General features: G+C 38.8%; 1 protein-coding gene and 1 long non-coding RNA gene across 4 annotated transcripts in view; one reads left to right on the top strand and one right to left on the bottom strand.

Moving 5' to 3' along the window:
- The window catches only part of TMEM156 (transmembrane protein 156), a 42,596-nt gene extending 28,199 nt beyond the window's left edge, over positions 1-14,397 (top strand). Inside the window, exons 6-8 of one of the 3 annotated variants that reach the window (XM_077758942.1) lie at positions 5,347-5,394; positions 10,638-10,740; positions 13,515-14,397. In XM_077758942.1, coding sequence (XP_077615068.1) covers positions 5,347-5,394; positions 10,638-10,740; positions 13,515-13,661 — 298 coding nt within the window. In that variant the 3' untranslated portion in view covers positions 13,662-14,397. The remainder of the gene's footprint in view (positions 1-5,346; positions 5,395-10,637; positions 10,741-13,514) is intronic. The other 2 variants (XM_077758940.1, XM_077758941.1) reach the window with 2 other exon arrangements.
- Positions 6,284-18,870, bottom strand: LOC144227323 (uncharacterized). Its single transcript, XR_013333910.1, has 4 exons — positions 18,804-18,870; positions 17,160-17,239; positions 16,398-16,773; positions 6,284-6,454 (listed from the first exon to the last, which is right to left on the bottom strand). It is a non-coding gene; the product is annotated as an uncharacterized LOC144227323 (long non-coding RNA).
- Positions 18,871-20,157: the final 1,287 nt, after the last annotated feature.

Here is a 20,157-nt window from a genome sequence, read left to right on the forward strand (position 1 = left end):
ACAGAATCAGAAGCAGGCTCCAGGTTCTGAGCTGTCAGCACAGAATCCGATGTGGGTCTCGAACCCACACACTATAAGATTGTGACCTGAGCCGAAGTTGGTTGCTTAACCGACTAAGCCACCCAGACGCAGGCGCCCCAACCTATGGCTAATATTAAGCAGTTAGCTCAGTGATCATTTGAAACTAACTCAGTGTGGGTCAGTGTGGTTTGTGAGGTCAGTGACAGTTTTGGTGGATTGATGAAATTAAAATCACAAGGTCGTTTCAGATGCCCAAATACATTTTTTATAGGGAGAAAATGGTATTTCCTCTGTTTTGCCTCTTAGGCAGTACATTCCTGCAACAGGAATGTTCTAACCTAGTTCTGCGGAGCTTTCCAGGGGCCTTAGGAATCCTGATCCTCTCTCTTTTCAAGTCATAATTTTGAGCCCTGCAGTTTTGTCTGAGGAAAAGTCAATAGTCCCTCTGCCAACTCATATAATCAGGGGAATTGCAAATTTAAAGTCCTAGCTAACCACAAGACTAACCTCACAAGTTGTATTTATGAGCCTTTGATTTTCATTCACCAGAGGAAACTGTCTCAGCCATCCGTTGCCTTTAATAGCTCTCATTAAAAATCCTCTAGCTTTATGACCAGGTATATAATATTAATGTTTAGAGCAAGCCAAGGGGTGATGGCCTTTTAAAAAAAAATCAAGAGTCCTTTTGAGGCTTAGCATCTTAAGGGAGGTTGGAGGGGAGAAGCAGTTTCTTTCTTGTTATTTATAATCCTTTAACCTAAATGCAATTTTTCCCCTCCTATTATAAGTTGCTCTTTCTGAGAGAGAAATGGAAAGGAAATAATGTCTCCCTTGAGTGCCGTTTTTAAGGCCTCTCTTTGTAATGATGGATTATAGGCAGCAGTGAGAATGTAAGGAAAAAAATGTGCCAGCACGGTTCTCTGGAGAAGCAGTAACACTAGTAAAAAAAAAAAAATTGTTCAAAGGGAGCAGTGACTGCAGTCACATTCAGCAGAGCACCTTGCTGTCGCTTCAAACTGTACCTTCCAGAGGTCTCTCTGGAGAGAGTGTATATGTATTGTTCAAGTATTACAAAGTAAGTGTTGTTACACATGTACACACAGAGATAGATAGGCTCACACCCTCAAAAGGATGAGAGAGAAATAGAGACAGATTACCCAGCCCTTGGCATTGCACAGTGCCCAGCACGCTCCAGAGCAGAGCAAACACTGGGAGAGTATGTGTGTCTCACTGCTGTCGAAAGCGATGGCACACAGAATCAAATCCCAAGATTTATGTGTCTCTAATATCTTCTTCCTGGCTTTGAGACACGAGATGGCTTAAGTTGCCTCTCTTGACATCGATCTACTTTCATTTTATTCAGTGGATTGTCACCTTCACACAGGTGATGACTGTCTTATTCATCTTTGGATCCTTGTCCCTAGCATAATATCTAGCACGTAATTTGTGCACAATAAAGCCTTACTAAATCAAATAAACCCTGAGGGGAAATGAGTATGAAGTAAAAAGAGCAGATGAGCAAGGAACTAATCTTGGGGTTTGAGAAAGGCGAAACAAAGGGAAAGTGATCAGAGGGCACATAATCCTGCTTCATTAAAGAACATATAACTCATTCTGCAGAATTGGTAAGGCTATCAAAGAATAATGAAATACATTGACCTTCTTGAAGAAGAGGTTTTGAGAACTATGCAAAAGTAACTTTGAAATGTATCCCTAGAAACAGTGTTTAAAGGGTTGATCACTGTCAGCTGACCAAAGGGGCTGGAGCAGTGGACTAGGACCCGAATCATCAGAGGCAAACAGTAACAATCAACGTGGCTGGGTTGGAAGAAAGGAGACATATTGGAAAACCGATAAGTAACCCATAGAAACAACAGGAGTGTTTGGCATTCAGAGGTTGAAAAGTAAACAGGAGTTAAGGGAGGCCAGGCAGCCAAAAATACAGCCAAGGTCACAATGAGAATGGCCTGGTGAGCATGTCTCTGTTCAGGTCACCACCACTGAACACTCCCTCCGAGCTTCCAGAGCTGCTCTTTGACCATTTCAGCTTTGTATCACTGTCCAGGATGCCAAGCCCCAAGGAGACCTACCTGGTTGACTGAGTGCAGGTCACAGATTGGTACCCTGAGGCCAGGAAGCAGGAATATCTGCCCTCTGGCCTCCTGCATCCTTGAGAGCACCCTGAGATGTCCACGTGTTGGAGAGCCAGTAACTAAATATCTATGACACCAGGTTTCTAGAACTAGAGCTTCTACTTACTCCCACTGCATGGGCCAGTGAGGGGCTCATGTCACCTCCCACTCTGTGCCCATCGAAAATGGTGAAATCTTGGGGCACCTGGGCACCTCAGTCAGTTGAGTATCCAACTTGGGTTCAGGTCATGGTCTCCTGGTTCGTGGGATTGAGCCCTGAGTCTGACTCTGCACTGATGGCACAGAGCCTGCTTGGGATTCTCTCCCCCTCCCAAGCCTAAATAAATAAATAAACATTACCAAAAAAAAAAAGAAGAAGAAAAAAAAGAAAAGAAAATGGTGAAATCTTTAAATCTTGAAATTCTTCACCTTCAAATATTCAACCCAAATCTATGCAACACTGACGAAAGGCCACGCATCATGCTAAGCACTGATGGGCAGGGGCGCAAACCAGCACAGTCTCTGCTTTCACAGAGCTGACAACACAGTTAAGGGAATTCTACCCCTCATTGTCTTAGGAGAAGGGACACCTGATTCAGCTATAAACACCTGTCAGGCAACTTTCATAGACATCATATTATTTCATTTCACAAGAATCTTGCTTTTTTCCTGATGAGAAAAACTGAAATTAAGAGAGTTTCGGTAACCTATAAGCAGTTCCTAGCAGAGTGAGGGTTCAAACTTAGTTATGTCTAGCGGGCTTTCCGGCACACCCCTTACTGACTATGGTGACCAGGGGAGTTTACTCCTGCTGGGTCAAGCCATGGATCACAACTCTCTTTGCTTTTTTACATTAACACACAAAAAAACTGAGATGAAACATTTTCTCTACACTGTATAGGGTTGTAGGAGCTTGTGTGTGACGGTGTGAGTCACCCGCAAGGTAGCATTTCAGCATTAGTGAAATGTTTTTTGCAGTTAATGTGAGTGGGTTCTCGGGGACCACGAAGCGAAGAAAACGGAATTTTATTGCGAAAGAGAATTACTAAATGCCCAAAGTAAGTGGATGACCCAGTCATTTGTATTACCCTCAAATAAAATGAATGGCAATGTAAAATTACAATTTGCAACATGTTTATGGCCAGCATAATAAAGAGTAAGCAGATTTCGATTTCCAGCAGAAGATAAATTACTTGTGCCAGATGTCCAACAACCAAGCAAAGTAACATGGAAATTTAATTTTTACTTGCTTAGCGGTAGCATTTATGACTCCTAAACTATGGGTTTGGGTTCATAAAACAGTAAAGGTTGCAGCCATCTGGTGGGTTACAGAATAGATCAGAATGCAGAGGGTGAGTTTCCATGCAGGAAGAATTTCTTAAGCGTGAAGAATCTGTAGGCAGAATAGGATGATTTATCTGTTCATTCATTGATGAACATGATTCATCTGTTCATCGCCTTTATGTGATAGCCTTTTATGCTAGGTCCAGAAGAGCTGAAGATAAAACACGTGCAGATAAATATCTCCATCTTTGTACAGAATTTCCCTGCCTAAAGTAGCCACTCCCTGCAGACCTCCTCTCCTCCCACTGAGCCTTCCAATCTTAGCTCGGCTAACACTTCCTCAGGGAAGTCATATTGGACCCCCTTAACTGGGGCAATTCCCTATATCACACAGCCTCATAATGCCACAAATCTCACTTTGTGGCCATTATCACTATTGTTATTTTATATATTTATTGTGTTATTATTTGATTGATGTGGCTTCCATGAGCCAGTTAGCTCCTTGAGATCAGGGACTCCACCTGATATATTCATCACGGCATCCCCAGCTCACAGCATCATGCATATGAGGGGACATAGCAGGTACCCAATACATATTTGTTAAATAAATACAACTCTACATTGACTATATTGAAAGAATGGCTGCTGCTGTCTTACAAAGACCTTTCAAAAACTTTCCTCCTCTAAATTATACCTTTTAAACACTTCATCAGTTTCATTCCCTTGGAGTGTGAACAAACTGGCAAGTGAGACAATGGCTCAGAATGTTGGCAGCTGTCTGTTCTCTCTAGTTGTTAATTCTACGTAATTTTGCAGTCATGTATTTTCTCTGTCCTCATTTGATTTTCACACTGGCCAGATTTGGAACAGCTGAGTGGTTTTAGGATCACTGTTAACAATAACAGATGGAGCTTTGAACATAGTAGAGAGTTGGCTCCTTGAATAATGGAAATCTATTTTAAGCTACCATAATTGGTTCTATTAGCCCTACAAAGCAACGAGCTATCTTGGGCTTGCACAAAAGTGCCAATGTTTTTATGTGATGAAAAGGTCAGAAGGGTGCATCGCAGTGTTGAAGTTCTGTGTTCCTAGGGCAATAAGAAGAAATAAGACTGGAAGGTTTTCTTGGAGCCAGATTAGAGAACTGAGTAAGAATCACCAAACCATCTGAGAACTTCTGCATCCATCTTGACTACAGTGATCTGTGAAGGTTAACTTGAATTCCTTCATTTCTGGAGAAGCTCTTATAAAGAAAGCAAGTACTTTGTGGATAAGTTTAGACATTATTACCATTGTCTCCACTAAGTCATGGCTGAATCTCCCAAAGTACAAGGAGAGGAAGGAAGCACTGAGGTCACCGTTTCCAAGGTTAGCCATCCACAGCCCACCCCTGCTGAGCAAAATGTAGTCCTATTAAATTCCAAGCAGACGTGTCAAGTGGGCTTAAAAAGATGCTTGTAAAAATATCCTGTTTTGCACTTAGTAGTGCTTTCTATTTTTCAAACGACATCAAAACATACCTTTATTACCTCATTTACCCTTACCTTTAGTTTCTTCCTTTGAGCTTCAAGGCACATACTAGCTTTGCCGAGGTCACGGTCATGAGGAAGTTCAGGTGTGAGTTCCCCCTGAGAGTGAGGCCGCCTAGCAGCTCCACCCACACGGCAATCCAGGTGCCTCACATAGGGGAAGTCACCTGCTCCGGCACCTTTCTCCAGGCCTGGAAGCTTTCTCCAGGCCTGGAAGCACAGCCTCCTGCAATGGCGCCTCACCAAAAAAGATCCATGATGTAATCCAGCTCACAACAGCGATTTATAAGAAGGCCAGTTATTAATTCATAACAAGTATTACAATTGATAGAAAATATGGACCAAAACACTTCCGACAGCTAACACATGTGCCCTCTCTCCTCGGACAAAACCATGTGGGGAGTCAAATCACGGCCAAGGCTTGTTTGGTAGGCCTTAAAGCAGATTCCTTTGCCAACACAGCTTGAAAGGCCTTCTTCCCCATTTTAGGGATAGCCTCATGGCTCGTTTAACACAGCACTTTTAATTTAATTTAATTGCCTTTGGCCTGGGAATGATTTCTGAAGATGATGCTTCTGTTGTGATTATGAGTTGATTTTATAGACTAACTCTCAGAGGACAATCTTATTTTCCTTATCTCCAAGTTCCTCGGAGGCACCCCAGAGTTGACTGCCTGTACAGCTTGTGCCCATACACTTTTATTAAGAAAAATGAGGCACAAAGAAGTTAGATGATATTCTTTCAGTCATTCAACATGTATTTTTACCTATTATGTGTCTTACCGCAAGGTTGGTTCTGGGGTATATAACTGTGCATAAAATACAGCCTTTGCACACAAGGAGACAGACAAATAAGCAATTACAACAAAATTGAATAAACTCACTATCGGGGAAATAGAGGTCACAGAATCATATATGGTATGGATACCTAGTCCTGTTTACTATTCCTTGTTTTGTTTTGTTTTTAGCTATTTTGGTTTTCCAACTTCATAACCAAGGATAGCTGAAAAAGTTTTGGAAATATGAATATAAAATATTGACAGGACAAATTCTCTAAGCAGTCAAGAGATCCTGGCTAGGATCAGGAAGTTTTAGATGTACCTTCACTGTGGGAGAAGTACCTTGTCTTTGACATGAAAATCATCAGGAACAAAGAGAAGAAAACACCTTGCAAGTTTCTGTTACTCAGTGGGAATCAAAAATTACTTTGGAAGGATGAATTGAGGTTATACACCAGATGTCATAGATATAAAGCACTTTTGAAAAGTGATAGAAATTTAAAAAAGAGAAGTAAAAGAAAAAGAAATATCAGAGACAATGTGGACACTGTCATAGCCAGTGTGACAGGGGTTTATTCAAGAACATAAAGCATGGAGTTTTATTTTTAATCAAAGTTTCTACCACTGGAAATCCATTTTGTTCACTAGATTCAGGCAGGCCAAAACTCATATTGAGGTTCTTTTTAATTTTTTAGGCTCTTCTGAGGTTCCTGAAAAAAGTCAAAGAAATGTTTGGTTCAGACCTTTGACAAATTCATGAATAGACTTCTGTGAAGTTTTAAGATAGTCTTGACTCCTTCTGCTGCCTTAACTAGTGTTGGTGAATTAATATTGTTTGAAAGAAACTCTATTTCCTGGTGTAGAACTAGAAAAATACCCCACCCATCTTAGCTATTCTGAAGAAGGCATTAAAATGACATATATTCTGCCTTTTGGCCTTTTTATCAATTTTTCAGAAGTTTTCCTATTAGCATATGAGTTACATGTCCTTGGGTACTAGGAGAAACAGAATATAATGTACCACTAGAGAGTTACTTGTAACTAGCAATCATTTTGACAGATAATAGCATTCTGTAGTAAATTATGTATATCATATTATACAACATCAGCAAACCAAATGAATCAGCAAATTATGAGTAGTTGGCTTTCTAACCAAAAGAGCTCTGTTAATTTTCTTTGGCAATTAATTAATTTCATGAATAGTTTTTTTGACATTTTAATTTTAAGAAGAACTATCTTTAAATCTCAACTTCTGAATATTATAAGATGTTTTGTCAGAGATTGTCTAAGCAATTATCTGCATGGTAAGTTCAATCTGAAGCCAAATGTGCATCAGAATTATTTTGATGTCTGTACAATGTCAGGCTCTTGGACCATTTCTAAAGGAGGTTGTAATTCAGTAGATTTGGGACAGAGTTCTAGAAACTGAATTTCATTTTTTAAAAATATTTTGAAAAGTGTATTTATTTATTTTGAGAAAGAGCACATGTGTGAGTGAGCAGGGGAGGGGCAGAGAGAAGGAGAGAGAATCCCAAGCAGGTTCTACACTGTCAGCACAGAGCCTGATGCAGGGTTTGACACGGGTCTTGAACTCATGAACCATGAGATCATGAGAAATCAAAAGTGGGATGCTTAATCAACTGAGCCATTAAGGCATACCAACATTAGTAATATTTAAAACTAAGAACGATTGTGTCTAAAATGAAATCAGTGAGCAATCTTACTTATATACTTATGTGCAAAAATCCTAAACAAATATTAGCAAAATAATCCAGTAGCAGCTCAGTTTAAAAAAAGATAAAGTTCATAAGTCTCCTAAAAATAACATAAACAAGTACTTCCTTAACATGATAAAACATATCTGTCTCAAACAAAAACCCAGAATCACACTTACTAGGGGAACACTAAAAGCATGCCTAGCTAAAGTCAGAAATTTTCTAGAATGTCCAGTATTTCCACTTTACCTACCACCGTCTTCGAAGTACTGGCCAACACAATTAAGTAAGAGAGAGAAATACTGGTTAAGAAATTGGAAAGGTAAAAGGATCACTTTGTATACCTGGAAAATTTAACAAATTTCTCTAAAAACATTCTTTAAAATTAAAATTCAGTGGGGGCGGGGTGCAAAAATAATACAAAAAAATCAATAGCATTCACATATTTACTACAACCAATTAGAAGATGTACTGCACTTAAAACAACCATAAAAAGATAAAATAACTAGGAATAAAATTAGTATTAAGAAACATAGAAGACCTGTCTGAAGTAAACTTCAGAAAAATGCTCCTGAGAGACATAAAAACGACTTGAACAACAACAAATGGTATATCATGTTCTTGAACTGGAAGATGAATATATAAAGATACCAGTTCTTCCTAAATCATAAACAAGGTCATTTTAATATCCTGATGAAAAATAGGCTGTCAGTAACAGCCAGGAAAAAAATTGACATAGAAACATATAGAAGAGAAGTATCCGTTCCACCATGGTACTGATACGTAAATAGACAAAAATATTTAATGAAAAATTAGAAAGTTTAGGACTTGAGTAAATGATAAAAGGGGTATATCTAATCAAGGAAAGAGAAGGACTATTGAAGGAATGCTGATGTGACAACGGAATAACCATCTAGGGGAAAAATGTGCTTAGTCCAGAGTTCACACTACTACTAGGGTAAATTTCAAATGTATCAATAATGTTAATGTAAACATGAAACCATAAGAGTAATAGGAGAAACAACAGTAGAATCCATTTATAACCACAAAGTAGTGCTTTCAATCCATAGCACAAAATTCAGTTAAAAGACTGACAAATTTGACTGTATGAAAAAGAATGAACACAGTAAAAACCATTAGGGAAAAGTTACTTGCAGTCCATCACATATGATAAGCAATTTTTCCTGGTAAATAAGGAACTCCTAATAATTGATGGAAAAAAGACTATAACCCAGTGGGCAAATGGGTAAAGGATAAAAATGGACTGTTTATAGGAAAGGAACTACAAATGGCTCTTAAATATATGAAAAGCTGTTCAATCTCATTCAGAATAAATTCTTTCAAGAGACTTTTTTTTTTTTTTTTTTGATGTCTACTATATGTCAATAATGTTGCCCTTCTGGGGATAGGAGACACAGCAGTGAACCAAACAAAGATCTCTGTTGAGCTTACATTCAGGTGGAAATGCAAAATAAAGCTCTACTGAAATGCCATTTTCATCTACCAAACTGGTAAAAACCCAGAAGTTTGACATCACACGGTGCGGCCAGGGGCAGTAGGCACTCGCCCTCTCATACTTGACTAAGGTAAACCAAGAGGCTAATGTGCTACAACTTCTGTTATATGTTATTTGGCAATAACTATCAAAGTTACAAATGTACAAGCCCTTTGAGCCAGTAATTCTATTTCTAGGGATTTCTCCTATGGATTACTAATTTAGGAGAGAAATAACATGTATACAATGCTTATTGCTAGTATGTTTACAATACCAGAATAGACACAATCTAATAGGAAAGTGCTTTAAGACATGATGATATATTCATACTATGGAATACCAGGAAGCTGTAAAAAAGAATGAGGTAGATTTTATGGGGAAAGGTCTCTGAGATAGATCATTAAATATACATACCTGTGTAAGGTATGTTATCATTGTGTAAAGACAAAAATAACATATATGTACATATAAACATATAAATCTATCATCTATATCTATCTATCTATCATCTATCATCTATATATCAACAAAAAACTAAAAACCTTGATTTCCTGTGGCAGAGGAAGGAGAGAAGGGAAAGAATTATGAGATGTGGTAGAAAGTGCCTGTCTGTGGGAAATGGGGTAAAGAGGGAGATGTTTTGCTTGATATCCCCCCCTAGTTTATAAAATTTTAGTCATGTGACTGTATTCCTCATTCATAAAATTGAATCCAATGTAAGTCTTTCTAATTAAATTTTTTCCTGATTAAAAGAATATAATTCTGATGGATGGTTTGACAGCATTTCCATTTTGGTAACCTATACCAGTGTTTAATCATCTTCATGGATAAGATGCATCATATTCTTTTTTTTTTTTTTGATGCATATGGAAATTAAAAAAAAATTTTTAATTTCCTTTGCTAAGCATCATATTCTTGATTACACTTAAATCTTCCTTTTTGATTTGTCTTCTTAAGAAGCAGCTACTCAAACTTCTCTTTAAATTATAGGTCACCTCATTTCCATTCGTGTCCAGGGCTTTGTATAAAAAGAAGAGACATCTGTGAAGCAAAAACTACATGTATTATGTAAAACTCAAGTTTCAGTATAAAAACTAGAAAAGCAAGACCCCAGATCTCAGTGGAATGAAAGAAATTCCATATGCCATGGATCTGAAATTTCATCCCCTACCTTGATGTCAGCTGAAGATAATATTAGAAGGACTTGATGTCACATAGTCCTAGAAAAGGAGGCCAGATTCGAATTCATCTGATTTGTAATTTGGCTTCTTGTTAAAATTGTCCCTGAAATCAGAGATGTCCTTGATATTCTCCTTAGGGAACTACTTTAACAAATGCAAAAAGGAAATGTTTGTAGTCAGTTTCCATACTGAAGTTCTTCTCTTTCTACTTGGCATTGAACACAAAGAATGTTTTTCTCTACTTTGCTCCCCCTTTAACTATGCTGCAGGTCTTGTGCTCAGGAAGTTGGGTGGAGGAAGAGACATGAGAGAAACAGAGTTGAGAGAAATGGGTTAAAGTTGTCACAGTTGTAGACAGGAAATCTAGCCAGTGATGGAAACTGCCAATATCCTTGCTAGATGGAGGGCATGGTTCTCTTAGTATACGGGAAAGTGTTGTATCTGTTTTTGCACTGCTATTGACTGCGTACAGACTAGAACAGCTTTCCTTCTTAAAAAATAGGGACCAAGCAGAGACTGCCCTTGACTCAGGTCAAGAAAGTGCTTCCTCCAATACCAGAACTAGAAGTTACTTCCACGATGCATCTGCAAGATCAGTATACACGGTGAGTGAAGACTGGGCTTTACTGATGATTTGCCTTTATTCATTATGAACATGAAAGATCCAAGGAGATACAGTTTACCTCAAACTTCATTTCTATCTTGGTGTAGGAGACAGAAAGTGATGAGCTTGCAAAAGCAGTTCATATGAATTAGATGGCATGAAATAAAATCACTATTTTCTCTGAGGTCTAGGAAGGACCAATAAACTAATCTCTTAGCCTATTAAACAACATGGGTGCCTGAGACGTCAGCTCATCCCTTGGCTGTTTCGTCCTAGGGCTGGATCATACATAATTCCAGGAGGCCAATCATTCTTTCAGTCAAAACATGAGAAAAGAGAGAATGTAAATTTATAAAGCCAGAATACCTAATGACCCTCAATTACTGAAATTAAAAACTTCCCTAAATATAACATCTGATAATAAATCTCATGTACACTGATTTTCATGTGATTGAATCCCAAACTATGGTCAGAAGCGCTTTCAAAATGTATATATGGATTGTGAATAACTTGTCTGTGAGTGTTCCTCATGATGAGGAAACATTTCTAATAAATTCTAACTTGATAAATGAACAATGTCTGCAATACAAGTAGTACATGATACTGAACATCACATGATTACAACTGAGCCAATGGTTCTTGAAATTTGCTTTGATATATGAATGATTTGGATTATAATCATGTTTCTGGAATGAATTATACTTGCAAATCAAAGTTTCACTGTATTTTTTAAGTAGGCTCCAGACCCAGCATGGAACTCAATGTGACACTTGAACTCATGACCCTGAGATCAAGACCTGAGCTGAGATCAAGAGTCTGATGCTAAACCAACTGAGCCATCCAGGCACTCCTCTTAGAAATATTTTTCATCTTCATTTCATATCTTTCATCATTCATTCAACAAATACTTATTCAGTAGCTGTTATGTTAAGGCACTATTGATAGCTGTGGTGGGGTATAAAAATTGTAACAGGGAAGAGGAGAGACGTTAGCATTTATTAGTATTCTTTCATTGTGCTTTGTGGTGGTAAGAGTAAACGATCTAGCCTTTGTTTTAGTTGTAGAATTTAGTGATTCAACACCTCCATACAACACCCAGTGCTCATCAGAACAGTGTACTCTTTAATCCCCATCACTTACTTCACCCCCAAACCACCTTCCCCTCCTCTCTGGTAACCATGTTTGTTCTCTATAGTTAAGAGTCTGTTTCTCAGTTTTCCTCTCTTTTCTTTTCCCCCATGTTTGTTTGCTTTGTTCCTTAAATTTCACATATGAGTGAAGTCATAGGGTATTTGTCTTTCTCTGACTGACTTACTTTGCTTAGCATAATACTCTCTAGGTCTATCCATGTCATTGCAAATGGCAAGATTTCATTCTTCTTATAGCTGAGTAATAGTCCAATGTGTGTATGTGTGTGTGTGTGTGTGTGTGTATTACTAGATCATTTATTCTTCATGATACTTGGGTAGTTACCAGTCAAGATTCTAGCAGGAAACCAATAGTATACTCAAACTGAATCATTTGAGGTGAGTTTAATATTAAGCTAGGATGTGGGAAAACCCAAAAAGAGAGTGCAGCATCCTAAAACTAGTTAACAATGGGGCACTGCTACTGTCCCTAAGACTAAGGGGCAAGGAACCCAGAGAGATAGACACAGGGGCAGGTGCACACACACACATACACACACACACACACACACAATATGTGGGGAGGGGTGCTGATAAGGACTGTGACTTTTGATCAAGTGACACAACAATCTGCAATTGCCCTGAAGAGAGAGAATAAGTATCTCAGTTTGGCTGTTCTCTCTTTCTCCAATGTGCTGGTACTTCCCATTGGTCAAACCCAATCATAGCTAGAGACACCAGAGCAGAGTGGAAAAAAAGTGGAGTGCAGACCTAGAGAGGCAACCAAAGGGACAGAGTGTAGATGGCTCATAATGTCAAACTGGAAATGGAGTGCCAGGGATAGATTTGTGTTCAGGACTAGAGAGAAGCAGGTCTTAGTGTTTGGGTCTTAGTGGAATCAGAGTCTGCTGTTGGCTTAGAAATTGCTAGGTCGACTCTAATGTAATCATGTGATTGTTTTAATGAAACATTATGCTTGATAACTCTCATTCTGGTCCTCGTTCTGGGAAGCTCAACCTTGCAGATGAAGAGATCCCCTTTGTTTATTCACCAAATCCTTTTTGAGCACCTAACGTATGCCAAGAATTCTGCTCCTCATTGAAAAAATAACTTGGAGTCATTGGAGAAATCAGATTGAGGAATCCTAATTCCAATAGAGTGCCAATAACATGATACAGGTATTCACAGGGGACTCAGGGAGCATAATGGAGAGACGGCTCATTCAGCAGAAATGTTGCCTGCCATATAATAGATGTCCAATAAGTATTTGTTGAATGAATGATTAAGTCCCAACTTCTGTGTCTCTTGAAAAGAAACCTGTATGAACACTTACACTTTTATAGAAGAGGACAATAACCCAAAGATACTGTGGTGGCAGAGGCTTGAGAAAACCCTACTTTCCTGGGTCCTAGGCTGAGATGTTTGTTACCACTAGCCACACTGTCTTCCTAGGTTTATAATGGAGGCTCCATCGCCTAACACAGGATTAGAGAGAACTCTTAATCAGTGATATTGAGAAGATTTTTGATGTTCTTATAAGACAGAGTTTAAATAAACAGTTTAAAAATCATTCTCCATTGATTCTTTTCAAGTAATACTTAACATTTTTCCATGAATAATATTTGTCTTTTTTTTCTATTATCTTCAGAATATCCCTCTGAATTCCTCTGGACCATTTGGACTAAACCCTTTTGAAGAATACTCATCATTTTATTTCAGTAATGAATTAACTAGCCAATATATGGGTCCAGCTGAGAATGCACAATGGGAAACAGTACGAATGCTAACTGGTTGAGGAAAACTGGCTCAGGAGCATTCATTTGACCCACAAGGTCAAAGAAATGAGAGTTTTTTCATGAAGCCATCGAGTCATGGAAAACAAGCTGATGAAACCCATAAAAACACCAATGGAATGCTTACTCTCCTCGCTTATCCATCATTACACAACTTACAATGGCCTCAAGATTTTGATTTTTAAAGGAACTAAAAACCAAGGTCAAGGATGAAAATCTTTTCTCTCATTAGCCCACATTACAGAATCTGATTTGATGGGTTTTCCTATACAGAGAGATTGTTTCTGTTTGGCAGATTACATAAGAGGGCCTGGGTTGTTTGTTTATGTATTTGTTGGGATTTATAAACTTTGCCTCCTTTGGGCACTGAGGATATTTTAAAAAATTCACAGATACCAAAATCAAATGACTTTAAGGGAAATCCTAAGTGAAACTTGAATATTTAACGATAATAGCAAAATGTTCCTTCTGATTATTTCAGCTTTCATATTACTTATAGCCACCACTGATGTCAAGAGTAGTTATAGTTATTAATTACAATAAGAGCACATATAGACAATCTCTTAACATTGAAAAATAGAAAAATACCTTTCCAGAGTTAAGATAGAATTTAATCTCCTGACATCATTATATGGTTAAAATTGCTTTTCTAAGCAGATTTCTAGATTTTAATGGTAGGATCAGATTTAATATTAAGCAACCTAACAGGAATGAATGATTCAGCACACAGAGGGTTTTTTGGTANTCCCCTCCTCTCCTCTCCCTTCCTCTCCTCTCCTTTCTTTTTCTAGGTCACAAACTGAGATTCTAATCATAAAATTTAGGGATTGAAGATTTGGCAAATGGAATTCTACTAGACTCACTTTTATTGTCCTGTAAATGTGATTAATAGGTGAGTCAGGCTCAGGTCTGTGATTATTCAGCAGGAGTTGAGGGGTATCACACTCGTTGAGGGATAGATATTATACAATTTCTAAGAGGCCAAATAATATTGTTTCCTTGAACATTGCCTATTACGTTCAGACAAATGACTTGGAAATCAATGAGAATTCGGCTTACAAAAGGCATAAATTAAGTTTCAAATTCCATGAAATTATGGCAGCTTCCTGAAAGCTAATTTCACTTATTTATTGAAATAATAGATTTTAATAGATATTGTGAAGTATTCAAACATGTAGATGGCCTGGTGTCTGCCTGTGAAGAGTCTATAATCTAGTAGAGGAAACAGGGCATGCTACTACTGGCTATGATGCTAGACACAATAGAGTAAGATAAATGTCATCCATGGGCTCCATGCTTCCTGCTGAGAATTCACAGGCCAGTAGAATCATTTCCAGTTGGGAGTGAGCAGGATAGGCTTTTCAAGAAGGTGGCTTTAAGCAGCGTCGACCACAGTTTTTCCTGATCTTTCTGGAGAGGTAGAATTTCCCGAGTATACACTTTCTCAGCCCTCATAGCCCTTTCACTGTCTGTTACTTACAATTATTTTCATGGTTATTAATTCATGTCTGTCTCCCTTTCTAGACTGATTCTGCTTACCATAATATTCCTGGCAGCTGGTATGATACTTGTCTTACAGAAGGTTCTTAATACATATTTTTTGGATAAAGAGCAATTTACTGAGCCCCCCTGTACATCAGGCACATGCCATATATAGTTGCACTTCTTCCTCACAATGATTTCTGGAAACAGGTGTCATTGTCCCTAAGGAACTGAGGCCTGAGAAGCTCACCAATTTGCCTGTGGTCTCTGGTCCAATATGTGGATTCAGTCATAGATTGAAGTATATAAAATATGCTTTTGTACCTAGTCTATATTTAATAAAAGCAAATTTTACAAAAGACAAATATTATATGGATTGCATTTTTCTTTTTCCTTCTGGCAGTAAATGGCTTCTGTCTGTCTGTCTTTCTCTTTTTTACTCTCCCGACTATATTTCTTTCCCTTCATGTAAAACATGGCAGAATAAAGACTTGGATTCAATTTTATGGCGTTTATTCTCATAAATTGAGTTTGATTACTTCCTTCTCTGTTTCTTTTTAATTTTACTTCTCTTTTCTGTCTACATCTTTCTTAATCATCTCTAACTATTGGTGCTATTCTGATGGGTTGTGATCTTAGGACAATGAGTGGAAGAAAGTTCTAACATTTTTAAAATCTAAATAAGATATGTTATCAATTAACCTAGAGGTGTGACATTAACCAAAGATGCATTAAAAAACCGTCTGTAAACTGGAAATCATACACTTTAGTAAAGACAATGTAGTCTAGAAGCTTCTGTGATTTGAAAGACAAGACGAAGTATGCATTATGGGAAGGGGGAAATCAGAACATTTTGGTAGAAATAATACTTCACAAAATCCTCTTGGTGAGTTATTTTCCTCCCTGAGAGTTAAGGCTGTTCCCAGAGGGAAATATGGATCTAATATTGCTGCTTACTGGAAGAAAATTATTTTGCAGGGTATCAGTTGAGATACTTTCTTTTTTTATTTTACTTTTTAATTAAAAATTTTAAAAAAAATAACGTTTTATTTATTTTAAGGAGACAGAGTGCAAGCGAGGGACCAACACAGGGCTCAAACCCACAAATCGAGAGATCATGACCCCAGCTGAAATCAAGAGTTGGACACTCAACCAACTCAGCCACCCAGGTGCCCCAAGATGAGACACTTTCATCTGTAAATAATAACAGGCCCATATCAAAATGCCTTAAAAGATAAAAAGATTTGTTGTCTTACCTAACAGGAATTCTGAAGAAGGTGCTTCCAGTTGGCAAATTCAAGAACTCAAAAAAGCACCCAAGGTTTTCCTCCACTTTCCTCTCTGCCATCATCAACTTGTTGGCTTTGTCCCTCTCCCAGTTTCAAGAAGAGATTAAACGGTGATACCACAGCACCAGCAATCATCCCCTAATTCCACAATGTCCTTTTTAAGAGTAAAGAAACCATTACAAGAAGGCTCTCCAGATTTCTCCTCATGTCAGAGCATCGGATATTGGATCACAGACACACTCTTAAACCAATCAATGACTGGGGATAGTAGGATAGTAGAATCAAGATTTGCTTGGTTCTTAAGGAGGAGAGAGGAATTGACCATCAGAATCAAAACAGGGCTCTGTAAACACGGAAGAAGAAGAAAGACTGTCAGGTGCCCGTGTGAATGTTCCTCCTCAATTCCAAGGAGACGTACAGTGAGATGCATTTAAAAATAAAACACAGGCTTGGTTCCAACCCACCCCTCCCTGCCCAGAACAATCTCTTAAGGTGTGCTAAGGCTCTTCTTCAAGCATGTGTTGGTGCCCAAACTTTCATGATGGGTATCCATCCACAAAGTTGTCACGACGACATCATCTCCCTCCAACATTATGTTTATTTTCAGATGGACTGTAAAAATAGCCCATCTATTCTCACACAGAAGAGTGGTATCAGTGTCTGATATTATAAAAGCAAGCAGATCTGTAGTGAAGAGCCACATAGTAGGCATTATCTTTCTTTCATTACCTTATGCCAGTTTCCTTTTACGGAATTACCTTTCACCCATGGAACGATGTCTACCCATGGAAAGATGTCTTTTTTTTTTTCTGAGAGAGAGAGAGAGAGAGAGAGAAAGCATGAACAGGGGAGGGTCAGAGAGAGAGGGAGACACAGAATCTGAAACAGGCTCCAGGCTCTGAGCTAGCTGTCAGCCCAGAACCCGACGTGGGGCTCAAACCCACGAACTGTGAGATCATGACCTGAGCTGAAGTCGGACGCTTAACCCACTGAGCCACCCAGGAGCCCCTGGAACAATGTTCTGATGAGACTGTAAATCAAAGTTTCTTGCTAATCAGCCAAAGGATGATGTGTGGCCAGAGCTAGACCAATTTGACCTTCTGTATCAGGACTTTGATTTATAGGTGCAATGATGTACCGGCGAGAGAAAAATGACTGGAGCTTATTCACTCCAGCAGCAGAGTTGAGTCATTCCTGCTTTTAAACTCCCCCAATACACCCCGAACTCCCACCAAACTCCCTTGGTTCACAGCCTGGTTCTCTAGCCTTCCCTTTGAGTCTGTGAGCTACCAATAATACCTTTGCAAAAAGATCCTTTTCCTGCTTAAGTTTCCAGCCAAAAGTTGGCTTCTGTTGCCTGCTGAATATAAGATCTAACATCTATTTTATTTCGTAAAGTCATAGAATGTCTGAGCTGTAGGAAATCTTATAGATCATCTGGTTAACTCCTTCATTTTACAGCTGGGGAAACTGAAGCCTTGGAGGTTGAGGGTTTCATCCAAGTTCACATCACAGAGCTTGTCAGTGACAGAACTGAAATTAAGACAAGGGCTCCTTTGTCCAGGGTCCTGGAGTCTGCTTTTTATTTTAATTCCTTTTTAGTACAAACCAGAGCCTCTTTCTCTGTCTCTCCCCTCTCTCTCCCTGAAATGCTTCATAGCAAATAGTGACTTTAAAAAAAAACTTCATTCCTCCCCTTCCCCAACTAACAATTTGCTCTGTATTGTTTCAGAGATAGTCCTTTCTGGGATTTGGCAGCTGGTAACGACAGGCATCAGTTTGTATCCTTATATGGAGCCTTGATTCTTTCCAGCTGTCTTTAAATGTTTATTTTCCTCTTACATGAAAATAATGTTTGGACAGGAAGTGGTTTGTCTAGGGAAGCATATGGGGTGGGGTTCTCAAAGTGACTGCTTCCCACTTCCAAGTCTAACTTCTAGCCATGTGCATTTGGGGAGAGACTTCCTTCACGCACACTAAAAGATACATATCTGCTCTAGTTTTTTAAGTTGCTTTAGGGCACTCATAGCTCATACGACCACTGCGAAAAGGGCCAAATGTTGGAGTAGGAGTTGGGGAGGGTATTAGTAATGATGCAGTAGTCCCCCCTTACCGGTGGGGGACATGTTCCAAGAGCCTCAGTGGATGTCTGAAACCACAGAGAGTACCGAACTCTATGTACACTATGTTTTTTCCCACACATATACACCTGAAGTTTAACGTGTAAACTAGGCACCGTTTATTATTAACAACAATATTATTATTAACAACATTATTAACAATAACTAATCACAAGAGAACAATTATAACAATACACTACAATAAAAGTTATGAGAATGTGGTCCCTCTCTTGAAATAGCTTACTGTACTCACCTTTCTTTTGTGGTGATGTGAGACGATAAAATGCCTCCGTGATGAAATGGGGGGAGATGAATGCGTTAGGCTTTGTGACGCAGCGTTAGGCTACTTTTGACCTCCTGCCAATTCATCAGAATTGCCTCCAGACCATCTGCCTCCAGACCACCAGTAACGGAGACCCAGGAAAGTGAAACCTGGATAAGTGGAATCGACTGTAGCACTAATTATGTGCCAGCCACTACTGTAAACACTTGGCAGGGGGCGCCTGGGTGGCTCAGTCGGTTAAGCGTCCGACTTAGTCTCAGGTCATGATCTCACGGTTTGTGGGTTCGAGCTCACGCAGGCTCTGTGCTGACTGCCAGCTCAGAGCCTGGAGCCTGTTTCTGATTCTGTGTCTCCCTCTCTCTCTGACCCTCCGCTGCTCATGCTGTCTCTCACCCTCTCTCAGAAATAAATCAAACATTAAAAAAAAAAACCACTCGGCAGGTATTAGTTAATTGGTTGTATATCATACCACTCACAGCTGCACCTTATATCCCTCCTTTTGCAGCATTTCAATGTACAATAGCTAACTAAAATGTTTGTGATCTCTCTATAATTAAAAAAAAGTAAAAAAAAAGATTTATTAATGGTTAAACAGTTTCCAGGAAAATCCTTTTTTTCCTTCCCAATTATCCCTCAATACCAGTTTTGAATCAGTAGGTAAGGACTATTCTCAATCACCCCCAATTCACAGGTGTAAAAATTAAGGAAAAGAGAGGTTAAGTAACTTACTCAAGGTCACACAGCTATTAAGTGGCAGGGTTGAGATCTGAACCCAGGTGGCCTAGATTTCAAACTCTATGCTCTTACCCCTCTACTGTGTTGCATCTTAATCCTGGAATCTCTCTCTATGCAGGGAAGAGAAGTTTCTTTTTCTTGGGAAAAACATTGTCCAATGTGGAAAAATGCCTTTCATAAGCACTTCTCTTGGGGGTTTTGTATCATGAACCTCTGTGTTCCAACAATGCCTGGCGGGTACAAACAGTACCCTACCACAAGTACTGCTATGCTGCAAAGCTTCTTTTGTGTCTACCCATGTGTCAAAGTACCTCCGCAGAACTGAATTATTTGGTAGTTTTGAGAAGACTTGCAGATTGAAGTTTTGGGCTCTAGAGGCTCGTAAAATAAGCTCAACAAATAATTGTTTCATAGATTACTTAAAAGAGTTAAAATCTTTCAACTCCTCTCAAGGGCCCCTGTGGTGAAAGATAGTAATTACAATGCACAAACACCCACACATGGATGGAGAAAGGCTGTGAGTTGAGTCCCTGGAAAGTCTCTTTCTGCTTACTGGGTTCAACAACACTTTTCTACTTGAAATTTGAGA

Source organism: Crocuta crocuta, unplaced genomic scaffold (genome assembly GCF_008692635.1).
Source record: "Crocuta crocuta isolate KB4526 unplaced genomic scaffold, BGI_CrCroc_1.0 scaffold223, whole genome shotgun sequence".
Classification (NCBI taxonomy): Eukaryota; Metazoa; Chordata; class Mammalia; order Carnivora; family Hyaenidae; genus Crocuta; species Crocuta crocuta.